Below are 13,344 nucleotides of genomic sequence, written 5' to 3' on the forward strand. Positions count from 1 at the left end.
CGTAGTGCAATGTATTAGATCTGTCAGTTATTCACTGACAGCAAGCCGATTAGGCTTCGCCTCCCGGCGGGGCCTAATCAGCTTCCGTAATGGCAGAGCAGGAGACCATTGTGTCTCCTGTTGCCATAGCAGCAGTCGCCAGTCCTGATTGCCTGTCAGGGCTGGCGATCTGCTAGTAACCGCTACGATGCAGCAATCGCTTTCGATTGCTGCATCGAAGGGGTTAATGGCAGGGATCGGAGCTAGCTCCGGTTCCTGCCATTACAGGTGGATGTCAGCTGTAACATACAGCTGAATTCCATCGCTGATGACGCCGGATCAGCTCCTGACCCGGCGCCATCTTGCCGGCAGCTACGAAAGCCGATCAGGCTCCGCCGCCGGGCGGATCTTAACCGGTTTCCATGCTAGGCAGACCGGGAGGCCAGTATTAGGCCTCCGGTTGCCATTGCAGCCACCGGAACCCCGGCAATTTCATTGCTGGGGTTCCGATGAGCTGCAAACACCTTAAGTGCAGCACTCGCGTTTGAGCGCTGCACTTAAGGGGTTAACGGCGGGGATCGAAGCTAATTTCGGTCCCCGCCGTTACAGTCGGATGTCAGCTGTAAGATACAGCTGAGATCCGATGATGATCGCACCGGCTCAGCTTCTGAACATTTGGCGTATGGGTACGGCAAAATGCGGGAAGTCATGGCTTTCCATGACGTACCCATACAGCAAATGTCGGGAAGGGGTTAACCAATCATGGTGATCTCTGAAAAGTTTGTAAATAAAAGCATTACATACAAGTGTCTGTGTATATACAGTATATATATATATATATATATATATATATATATACACACACACACATACACACATATATATATATATATATATATATGCGTGCACACACACACACACACACACACACACACATATAGATAGACGTACACACACATATAAATACATATACATTTACAAACTATTATAGGTTATAATAGGCAGGAATAGTAGGTTAGTTAGCGTGATCATAAATTGTTAGCTAATTAAGTCATACATTAACTATTTAGTGTAATTTAATAAATCACACTAAATCTGGCACTTTTTTGATCAATTGTTTCGTTGTAATATAAAATATGTGTTGCATATGTAGTAAAAATATTTATTTTTTGAAAGTGTGATTTGTTGCGAAAAAACCCTAAAAAATGGTTAAGTTATCCGAAGTAGTTCAGAAGTTATGACCAGTGGCGTAACTACCGCCGTAGCAGCAGTAGCGGCTGCTACGGGGCCCGCGGCATGAGGGGGCCCGTGTCACCCGCCGGCACGGGCCCCCACCATGGCCGGAGGCTCCGCTAGCAGCCGCTATGGCTGCTACAGCGGGACGCCACTGAACAGTACGGCAGAGCAGGGAGGTATCTCCCCGCTCTGCCAGTAAACAAAAGACATGTATCCCCTATCCACAGGATAGGGGATACATGTGTGATCACTGGCAACGATAGGGAGAACGGGGGACTGAAAGTCCCCTGAAGTTCCCCATCACAAACCTCGGACTTCCGGGGTCTGTGTCGGCAGCTCCGGAGAAATGAATGGAGCGCCGGTCCCGCTTGTGCGCATGCGTGACCTGCGCTCCTTTCATTTTTAGTGAGCTGCCGACACAGACCCCGGATGTCAGAGGTTAGTCATGGAGAACTTCAGGGGACTTTCAGTCCCCCGTTCTCCCTATCGCTGCCAGCGATCACACATGTATCCCCTATCCTGTGGATAGGGGATACATGTCTTTTATTAGGACACACTGTAGGTCGCATTTTTTTGGGAGGGGGGACGCTGTATGGCGTTCCCTACAGGGGGGGGGCTGTATGGCGTTCCCTACAAGGGGGGGGGGCTGTATGGCGTTCCCTACAGGGGAGGGGACGCTGTATGGCGTTCCCTACAGGGGGGACGCTGTATGGCGTTCCCTACAGGGGGGGGGGGGCTGTATGGCATTCCCTACAGGGGGGGCTGTATGGCGTTCCCTACAGGGGAGGGCTGTATGGTGTTCCCTACAGGGGGGGCTGTATGGCGTTCCCTACAGACCCCCCCTGTAGGGAACGCCATACAGACTCCCTGTAGGCAATGCCATACAGTCCCCCCTGTAGATAGCGCCATACAGCCCCCCCCTGTAGATAGCGCCATACAGTCCCCCCCTGTAGGGAACGCCATACAGTCCCCCCCTGTAGGGAATGCCATACAGTCCCCCCCTGTAGGGGACGCCATACAGTCCCCCCTGTAGGGAACGCCATACAGTCCCCCCCTGTAGGGAACGCCATACAGTCCCCCCTGTAAGGAACGCCATACAGTCCCCCCCTGTAGGGAACGCCATACAGTCCCCCTGTAGGGAACGCCATACAGTCCCCCCTTTAGGGAACGCCATACAGCCCCCCGTAGATAACGCCATATAGCCCCCTCTGTAGATAGCGCCATACAGCCCCTCTGTAGATATCTACAAAGGGGGCGGTATGGCGTTATCTACAGGGGGGCTGTATGGCGTTATCAAAAGGGGGGGTTGTGTGACACCCAGTGGAGGGGGGGCCCCAGTCAAAAGTTTGCTATGGGGCCCAGTCTTTCCTAGTTACGCCCCTGGTTATGACAGTTTAAAAGAATGTATGCCAAAACTTTAAATTTAGGCCTGGTCATTGAGGCATCGATGACCCTTGGTCCTGAAAGGGTTAAAACGTGTTGTTCCTAAGTATAAATCCTTCAGCAGAAAAGAAAAAGTTATTTCCTTGACAAGAACAAATAGTAATTATCTTCTCACTCCTGATGCTTAAAAAAAAAATGTTTCCTTCCTCTAACAAATAGTCATAAACAGAAAAGAAGAGAGTCCATCATGCAAACGGAATAATGGTCTTCACGAGTGCTGCAGAAGGAGAGACACTGAAATGTGGTTTATGGATGATCTACATTTCTCTTACTGTCCTATGTTGGGAAATGGCTAGTACTGATCCTGCCGAAACATGTTTTCAGGTATGTATTCACAATTGAGAATATTGGCATTAAGTGGGGCACTACCTATTTGACAGCTATGACTTAATACAAGTAATAATTTTTAATATTATATTTTTTTTTAAGTACAGTATAGTATCTGAAAGTAAATAGCCTTATTACCTATTCTGTTAGGAGCTCTGTTAGAAGACAGTAAGGCTGATGTACTAATGTGTCTGTAGCTCAAATAAGTCGTAAATTGAATCAAAATCTGTTGTATTTTGGTACAGTTTGACACAATTCTTGTTAGACCAAATGTTTGCGCCTCACTAGACACTTTTTCAAAGTGTTCCCTAAAAGGGTTGTGGCCTAACTGAAAAGAGGCATCGCTTAAAGGGGATGTCCACTTTCTGAAAACTGATGACCTATCCACCGGATAGGACATCAGTATATGATCGATTCGTGTCCGACACCCGTCCCCACACCGATCCGGCAATCTGGCTGCTTCTGGGTGCCGGACGATGTTGCCGGAAGCAGATGACTCTGGTCAAAGAATAGCGGCCGAGCTGCAGTATTGCAGTACTGCTCCTATTCAAGTGAATAGGAGCAGAGCTGCAGTTTCATCGAACGGCCGCTATGCAGTGGTCAGAGCCTTCTGCTTCCGGCTCCAAGTACTGCATCCCGTTCGAAACATCCGATGCCCAGAGGCAGCCGGAGTTGTGGATCGATGCGGGGTCCAGATGTCAGACACGCACCGATCATATACTGATGACCTATCCGGTGGATTGGTCATCTGTTTTTAGAAAGTGGACAACGCCTTAAAGATGTGCCATCGTGTGAAAAAAAACTTTCACAAAATGTTATCGCAATTCTGTCGAAAGTGTCTAGCAGGTCAAGTAAGCTGCGCCAAATTTATCTTACAGCATTCACCACTGTGATAAATTTGGTGCATCTTCTGACTGCCTGGTCTAATTTTACACTGTCTAAAACTTAGAATGCATTAGTACATCTGCCCCATTGTATTGAAATCAAGACTGTACGTTCCATTGAGACATTCATTTAGCTGCTTTGGGGGCCCTGAAAAGAGAGGACCCATTCCAGATTGGTCTCCACCTCATTTTAATACATGATAAGAACCTACACAGCGATATCGCCTCCACAGGTGCTGCAATGTTTGTAAGCAAGGAAGTTGAGGGCACACCAGGACATTCTGTTGCATGTGGATAGTAAAATGGCGGTAGCAAGCAGAAACTAAAAGGATCCTAATTTTTACCTTTGCTATGGGGCCTCCTGTTTTCTATATACGCCACTGATTAAACCATAGAGCATTTTAAGATACAATATTTTTTTTTTTTTTTTTTTTACCTTTGATGATCTAATAGGAAATTACATAAATATCAATTTTATGATCTATACATATGATCAGGATCACTCCCTTGACAACTTTGAAGGGAATCTGTTACCGGGGCAACATAAAGTAATGTCAGAGACCCTGTATCGCTTACTTATCAATGATCAGTAGTTCTTATAAAAATTAATGAGCTACAGCTAGCCCCATCCACCGCTCGCTGATTGACCGCTTTCTCTCCATACTATGCATAGGGATAAAGCTCGCCACAGCTCATGAATATCGAGGACTACATAGCGCTACATAGTCATTGATATTCATGAGCTGGGGTTAGCCCTGCACACCAGCCGCTGATTGGCAGCATTCTCCCTATGCACAGTATAGGGAGAAAGCTGTCAATCAACGACCAGTGTGTGGGGCTAGCCGCACTTCATGAATATGAGCTGCATGAGAAAAAGCTATTTTTAGAAAAACTACTGATCATTGACAAGTGATACATTTTTGGAATCAGGGTCACTAGTACTACTTGTAAAAAGAGTGATCCTGATCATATGTATATATCATGGAATTGTTATATATGTTGTTCCGCTTCATAAATTGACATGTTGTGGATTAAAAATCCGCACTACAGCTTAATTTATGCACTTTTTCTCTGCTAATTTTTCACAAATTTAGAGGAAAAATCTGCAGCTAATCTGCCTAGTGTGAACATAGTCTCAATCTGGCTCTGTTGAAGGGCATGTTATACAACTCACCTGCATTCTGTGTATGGCAACCTAAGACAACTATAGTAAACACAAATGAAGTTATTAGACATGCTATTTGTGAGTCTAGGGATATAGGTATTTCAAGGACCCTGTTCTAAATGCATGTGATTATATCCCTAATTGTCAACAACTAAATTGTGAATGAGAGAAGACTGCAGAGGATAGGACTTAATTATTAGAAAATAGCATATTCAGCAGATCATAGTAAAACAAAAAGTTAAATAATCATTACTCACAGTATTGCAACAGTAGTAAAGGCATAAAATCCAAATGCCAAAGTAATTTGCACACAGTATTGTATGCCCAATAACTATACTCCGCAATAATGCGGTAATAGTGATGTTCCCATTGACGTAACACAACGAAGCAGATCCACAGTTCCATACTAAGCTAGTGCAGGTTTTTATATGTATGTAAGGGCTCATGCACACAGCTGTAATCTGCGAGAACGGGATCAGATCCCATCATGTGTAATCTGTATTATGAATTGGGGGGGGCAGCTTTCCTGATTGCACATCGTGGCATCCACTCCTGCCACTAAATATACAGCTAACACATGGACCCACATTACAGTTATGTGTGTGTAAGCCGTTAGGAAATGCTCATGTGATGAGTACATTTTGGGAGTTCTGAAATTTTATAAAAATGAGAACAAATCAGGGAAAATACCGTATCTCTATATTATAGGGTATATATAATGCCACTTTCAGTCATCACTTTATGGCTATTTAAAGATGTGGTAATTTTTTTCTTTTCAAAAAGGAAATGTGTAAAAATGTGATACTTCACATGAATGACAATGCAACTTTCTCTCCAATAAAAAGGGAACATGCCATATAGTTTGCCCTGTGTATTGTTTTAAAATAAATTTAAAGTTCAAATACATAAATGTAATTTATATAACACACATAGGGAAACACAATTCACCAAGGACTGAAAAAGTCCATAAGAAATATAACACCATAGCACAATTAAATTGAGCAATGGTTTAAATCAGAGGCGTAGTTGAAGCTCCTGGACCCCAAAATCTGTAACAGTGTGGCCCCTAATTATCACACACCATTTATAGTACTATTTTCCTTATATGGGATAGGACAGGGCCTTGGTGCAACCACAACCTCTGTAACCTATAGTTATAGTTAGTTCACCAGAATGATCATTTAAAGATTACTATTATTAATTCTTCTATATATTTGCTTTATTTCACAATCTTTATTCTTAGAACATTCCAAAAAAATAAAAGATAAATCACATAAATTTATATTTGACTCTATCCTGTATACCCTCCCCAACCCTGGCACAGCTGTATTATTAAAAATGGCTAACCTTGGGCTCCATATGGCTACAAATTTGTCCATGTTATTGAAAGAGGCAAAATAAATTTTTTAATTAGAAGCAATTATGCCCAAACGATTCAACCATTGTGACTTGATGTCTTGTGAGAGATCCAAAATTGCAAAAATGTCTTTCTTGCTGCTAATAATGATCTATATATACAGTATATTATGTATGTATATATATATATATATATATATATATATATATATATATATATATATATATATATACCCAGTACAACGTTACTGCTTTCACTATGGGTAAAATTATAACAAAGAATACAGAATTTGATATCAAATAGCATACATCTGTTAGAGACTTGTTTAATCTTCTGAATAACACAAGGCACGTAACGTCTTAATTTTGGGCAATTGCGCGGTAAAGAAATCATTGTGTTTAGTTAAATTTATCATTTAGGACACAGAAAAGAAACTCTAGGTCCAAATTTCACCAGTACCGTAGGAGAAAGTATAGCTCGATATAGCAGAAATAGATTTGAGAATAAGAATCTATTGGAGATAAAGAGTAGGACATCCTCAATATCCTTAACCATTCATCATCATAAATGGGACCAGATTCATTTTCCTATTTTCTTTTCAGTTCTAGAATATTTTCATTTATACTTAATTGAATAAGATAATTATTACATTTTGAAATCCCCCCATGATTTTCATTTTTAAAGATTATGTTTACATTATTAAATGACTTGAAAAAAAATATTTTACGTTTTGTTTAAATATTGCCGAACTCAATTGCAAATATTTATTATAAAATTATTTTAAATTTAAATTCTACTTTAAGTTGTTCAAAAGATTAAAAGAATTTCCAATATACAATTGAGATAATAATATGATGCATTTGGAATGGCATTCATCAATACCAGTAAGTTTTTGACATTCTGGGATTTAATTCTTACACCTTATCGTTGAGTAAATACTATATGAATAATTGTCATGTTTTTTCTTAAATAGATTCCAAACATATTGGATCAAATATATAGTTGCACATAAGTTGTCTTTTAATCTTGCTTCCTCTAAACCAGGGGTCTCAAGCGGCCCCTGAGGCTGTCATCTCCAGCCCTCGGGACACAGAACCGCTAGCATAGGCTCTGCTCCGGGACTCTGTGGAATCCTCTGACATCACTGTCCATATATGGACTACTAGCACTCTGCCCGGGACTCCAGCTCTGGGGTTGCCCCTGACATCACTGTCCATATATAGACAGTGATGTCAGGAGCAGAGCTGGGATCCCAGGCAGAGTGCTAGAAGCGGTTCTGCTCCGGGACTACAGCTCTGGGCAAGCCCCTGACATCACTGTCCATATATGGACTCTTATGTCAGGGGCTTCCCCAGAGCTTCGGAGCAGAGACTATACTAGTGCTCTGCTCTGGGACATCGGCTCTGGGATTGCCCCTGACATCACATTCCGGTCCAGGAGGATCCCCTGATGTCACTGTCTATGGACAGTGATGTCATTGGCTCCTCCAGCAGAGGAATCCCCGGCCAAAGCGTTGGCAACCCTCTGGCTGGCTATTTCACGCCTAGAGGGAGCCCCAAAGGAGCTATCTACTGGGGGGGTGGGGGTGTATGTGTGGCACTATCTACAACTGGTGTGTGTGGCAGTATCTACAAAGGGCACTGTGGCAGTATTTACAGAGGGCACTGTGGCATTATCTAGGGGGTGGCATCTACAGAGGGCACTGTGGCATTATCTACAGAGGGCACTGTGGCATTATCTACAAAGGGCACTGTGGCATTATCTACGGGTGGGTATGTGGCAGTTTCTACAAAGGGCACTGTGGCATTATCTACAGAGGGAACTGTGGCATTATCTATGGGTGGGTGTGTGGCAGTATCTACAGAAGGCACTGTGGTATTACCTACCGAGGGCTCTGTGGCTGCCCAATCTTGACATTCGTGTGTCTGCCAAATTCTGCCAACTGAGCCGCCGGACTGCATTTAGCGATACTTAAACTGGAAAACTGGATTGTTAAAATAAGTAATGTAGTATTGTTATAGTAGTTCAAATAACTAAATGATTAACAATAATTTTTATTGTATTAAATTTGAACGAAATGCGGCCCGTCGACTACACATTATTTCTATATGTGGTCCACTTACACGGCCGAGTTTGAGACCCCTGCTTTAAACCATGTAAGATGTTAGATTCATCTCTCATTATCTGGCATAAAAAATTTACTGGATTCCAGGCCTTACTACAGTCCCAACCCCTCGAATAATTCCGTTGAGAAGTGTTAAAATAGTTTTTCGGAAAAGGAACTCTATTCCCTATAGTCCCTATTTCTCCATATGATATCACAAAATATTTTTTTCAAAACTATTATGGATACTCTGATTAATTATAATTGGGGAATTAATATAAACATACAATATTTGTGGTAGGAGAACCATTTTGATTAATGCTTTTCGCCCTCCCACATCCAAATTTAGTTTCGACCAAAGTTTTTGTTTTTCACAAAAAAATTGTAACAATGGATTTATACTCAAGTTAAAAAAAGTATTGAATGAGGAATTAACTGGAGGAGAAGGTCCAGAGGTAATTAACAGGACTTCTCATAGTTCACCTGAATTCCTAAGGAGGAGCTGTAACAGGTTAAGGCTTCAATAGTACTTCCATAGTAATGAGTTATCCTTATCTCCAAGAAAAATTAGAATATTATCCACATATAGGATTATTTCCTTAGTCCTAGCCCCATAGTTGAAGCCATCAATATTATCATAGTTTCTAATCGCTACTGCTTACGGTTCGACATTAAGGGCAAACAACAGGTGACAGAGGACTAGGCAGCAGGCAGGCACCAGGCATGGTGTAGCAGGACAGGCATGGTATGCAGCACAGCACGACTTCAGCTCAACACGGCACTTGACCCGGCTAGCACGTTATACAGGTAGCAGGAGCGGGAAACACTGGGAACTGGAAAACACTTAGGAGACCATTTGCATAGACAGACTAGGATAATGACAACAAGGCTCAGGCAATGCAGGAAGGGGCTGGGCCCCTCTTATAGTCCAGTGTACTCATGGGCTAATTTTGTACTTGAATTCAGGTGCGCGGCCTGGAGAAGCGTAAGTGAGCGCTGGCGTCTCCTGAGGAGGAGATGGGGACCAGCTCTCACAGATGCATGGCTGCGGGCATCAGGAGTTTAGTGAGCCTGACGGCCCACAGCCATGGGCATGACACAGGCGAAACGTGTCCAGACGTTAATGCATCCGTTTGGATGCTACTATTAGTATAGGAACAGCAGGGATTTTAGCTGATGTCTTATTATTGATGTGCACTATATAAATCTTGATACACAGCTAAAAGCAGCCCAGTACTACAAACCAGTTCTTTGGGTGGATTTGGATGCTTAGTTATAGCAAAATAATTTTAATGTATATTTAATAAAAGTAAAGTCTTAGAAAATTATTTATTCAGAAGTGAGCGAGTGATTAAGTTATTAAGGATAGGATAAGGGCCTGAGTAAACTCCAGTGATATTTCCAACGTATTTTAGTTTCAAACCGGTGTATCCAACGCCAGTCTAAGTAGATCTTCCTCAGTGTCTATAAACATCTACGTACATTACCTGTATATTTCTGTGGGGTGTATAGATAGGTTATGAGTCAGTAAAGCTTGCTAAGTGTAAGAATAAATGGTTAGCCAAGACAGCATGACATGATGCTGCCACCTTTCTTTGGAAATAGGTTGTTTTACTTCTTATGTCAAGGCTATTTATCTGCACCATTTGAGTCATAGTTGGTAATCCTCAATTTTCTAAAGGCCTTGATTTATGTGAAATATGGTTCTAATTCTAAAGTTGTTTTTTTTCTTCTTAGGATCTGGCAGAATTGAAATGCCAATATCTTGCCATGCGCTCTGTGCCAGGGAGCCTGCCAGAAAGTCTTAAGACACTAGATCTATCTCATAACCTCATTCAGGAACTAACAAATATATCTATTTTAAATCTGTACAAGCTTGAGAATTTCAACATTGAACATAATCACCTGGAAACCATTGAAAATGGAGCACTGGATTCTTTGTTCCGACTTCAGTCTCTTAATCTTGCCTCAAATAGATTGCACAAGCATTTTTTATCTAACAAAGGAGTTTTTGACAGTTTGAAAAGTCTAAAAAGATTAAATCTTGCAAATAATAACTTGGATAGTGATATGGTGCACTGCTATTTGTCAAACATTCCTTCACTAGTAAATCTGAATTTGTCATGGAACACAATTGCAATCCTGTTCTCTGGAATGCTTGAAGGGTTTCCATGGCTGACAGAGTTGGACCTCTCCCACAACTGCATAGAAGAGATAGAGAGAGGTACATTCGACTCATTGCATTATCTAAGAGTTCTAAACCTTGCTTTCAATGCCATAGGTTGTATTTCAAGCTTTGATCTTCCTCAGCTACATATGCTGAACCTTAGTTCAAATTCCGTTAAGTTCTTTCTTAGTCAGAATTCTCATAAATTCTACCAACTAAGGACCCTAGACCTAAGCCAAAATAGCCTGGTGAGCTTTCCAATTCTGCCCAAAATCAACATGGTACAACATCTCAATCTCTCCGGAAATAATATTGTTGAGTTGTTCCCTTTATCAAATGAAACAGAAGAAAACTTGAAGGAGTCCCTTTGGTATGAAATTATTGCTGATCTTGACCTTCCCAGTGCAACGGATAACATAATTTCACATTTAACAAATATTATGGATTTGGATCTTAGTTACAACCAACTGAGCTTATTTCCTTGGCTATTTCTATCCTATGTCAGCTCACTACAAAATTTAAACATTGCTGAGAACTGTCTAAATAACATGATAGATGTTTCCTACCATGACATGTCACATCAGGACAAAAAAAATCGAATTACAGCTCTCCGGACTATGAGGGTGCTAGATATTCACGGAAATTCAATTAGTTACATCCCACAAGGGTTGTTTGATTTGCTGCCTGAAATTGAGCAAATTAATCTAAAAAATAATGACATTAAGTTTTGCTCTTCTAAAGAAACAGACAAGTTAAGAAATAATGTCTGCACTACATTCTCCGGTGCGCATCGTCTTTATTATTTGAATTTGCAAAACAACAGCATTAAGCACCTTCCACCCAATGTATTTCTCCACACACGTTTATATTCTCTGGATCTGTCAGACAATATAGGGTTAAACATTCATGAAGGCGCTCTAACAGAGGTTCAGCAGTCACTACAAATAATGTCACTCAAAAGAAACTGGATGAATGATTCACAGACGAACCTCCCCTGTTTAAAGTGGTTGAAAACATTGGATTTGTCCAGTAATAGACTTACTGTGATTCCAGCCAACCTACACTGTTCTGCAATGGAGAGGCTGGATCTGCAGAATAATGCTCTGCGTCTTCTGAATGAAAGCACGGTACTTGCCTGGACGGACTGTCTGAGACATATGTTTATCAGTGGCAACTCGTTTGACTGCTGCTTTCTTAGCTGGTTGGATTCTTTATTAGTTTCTAAAATCAATATTCCAGATCTGGAAAGCACACACTGTATCTATGCAGATAGTAACATGAGCGTCCCTATCAATAAAACTAATATCCAGAGCCAATACTGCTATCGCCACACAAAAAAAAATTTCCTTAAAATTGGCATTATCATTTTAATAGTATTTCTCCTTTTCTCAATATTTTGTATTCTTACAATAGGTAGTCCAAAAATTTGTCTTTCAAGATTTTTTTTTAATAACAAGGTAGCATCTGAAATTCATAGACCAATTCAGACAATGAAATCTCAGGGAAAGCAAGTATGTTTTACTGTCAGTAGTAAAGGAACATGTTAAAAAAATTATTTAAATGTAATTTTACATTTTAGGCACCTGCGCATTCTAGACCAGAGGGTAACAGGATAGCTGCTGGTTGAATACTATCTCTCTCGACTTCCCCATAAACGTGTAAATTGAGGGAATATGGGATTTGAAGCAATGTCCGACATTTCTAGCAGCACTGATCTCCTGTGTGAACAAAGGATCAGGCCTGTTGAAATCCAACTTGCCCAATCCTTCTTTTCCTCAACAGCAAACATTGTGCTGCCCCAATACACATAGAATCGTTGACTATCTAAATCAGCAGGTTCGGCCAACTTTAATGTGTGTTGTCAGCATTATACACAACATCTGTCACACAGGGCCCTGCATCTATCAAAATCTCTACTCAGAGGAAAAATTAGGAGGAAATATAATAGAAAGGTTCACCCTGCCCTGTTTCCAGTCTTTCTAGCAGTTTTTTTTTAGATTAGTATAAAACCTATTTTAATATATATAAATTCATGAATATATCTCTAGCACTTCATAGTTCCTTTTAAAAGTATTTATCAAGTAAGTGGAGCAGTGGGTGTAAAACCTTTCCTCTCTCCAAATTGCCTGACCGCAGTAGACTCAAGATCCTGTCTTCCACTACTCCACCTACTTGACCCAAAACAAGGGCCTTTTCACTAAAGGATGGCCCTATATTTCTGTAATACTAGTAAAAAAAGGCTAAAACTGGCTCATGAGAGTACTAGAGATCCTCTGGTAAGCCCAGGCTCTGACATAATAATAAGCCAAGTCCAGCAGAAGACAACCCCATTTGGAGCTGACTTTGGAGCCAATTAGTTTGGTTATAACCTTACCGATGATATATTCTGTATATGCAATGGTAACAAAGCAGTTACTAGTGGACGTGTGCATGTTCTGTAGAGGTGGAGGGTGGACCCTCAGAATTATTTCCTTTGGAACCACAGTCTGACAGAGTAGAACCTTTGTGGTAACTCCAGTCATAGGAATTCTAAGAGACCTAAGGACATGTTAAAGGTGTGATTTTGATTGCTACTTGTTTGTATCTTGAGATCCCATGTTTAAAAATAAATAAAAACGAAAATCTTGTACTTAATTCTTGCATCTCCAACTCAGTAAAAATTCAATGCTTGCAATCAATGTG

The 13,344-nt window shown here is 41.2% G+C and overlaps 1 protein-coding gene across 1 annotated transcript; it reads left to right on the forward strand.

Annotated features, from left to right (window-relative positions):
* The first annotated feature begins 2,946 nt into the window (after window positions 1-2,946).
* LOC142659983 (transforming growth factor beta activator LRRC33-like) lies at window positions 2,947-12,209 on the forward strand. The gene is made up of 2 exons (XM_075836630.1): window positions 2,947-2,982; window positions 10,233-12,209. The coding sequence occupies exons 1-2, from the start codon at window positions 2,947-2,949 to the stop codon at window positions 12,207-12,209; spliced, it is 2,013 nt and encodes a 670-aa protein (XP_075692745.1).
* The last annotated feature ends 1,135 nt before the right edge of the window (window positions 12,210-13,344 follow it).

This window comes from Rhinoderma darwinii, chromosome 8 (genome assembly GCF_050947455.1).
Source record: "Rhinoderma darwinii isolate aRhiDar2 chromosome 8, aRhiDar2.hap1, whole genome shotgun sequence".
In the NCBI taxonomy this organism is placed as follows: Eukaryota; Metazoa; Chordata; class Amphibia; order Anura; family Rhinodermatidae; genus Rhinoderma; species Rhinoderma darwinii.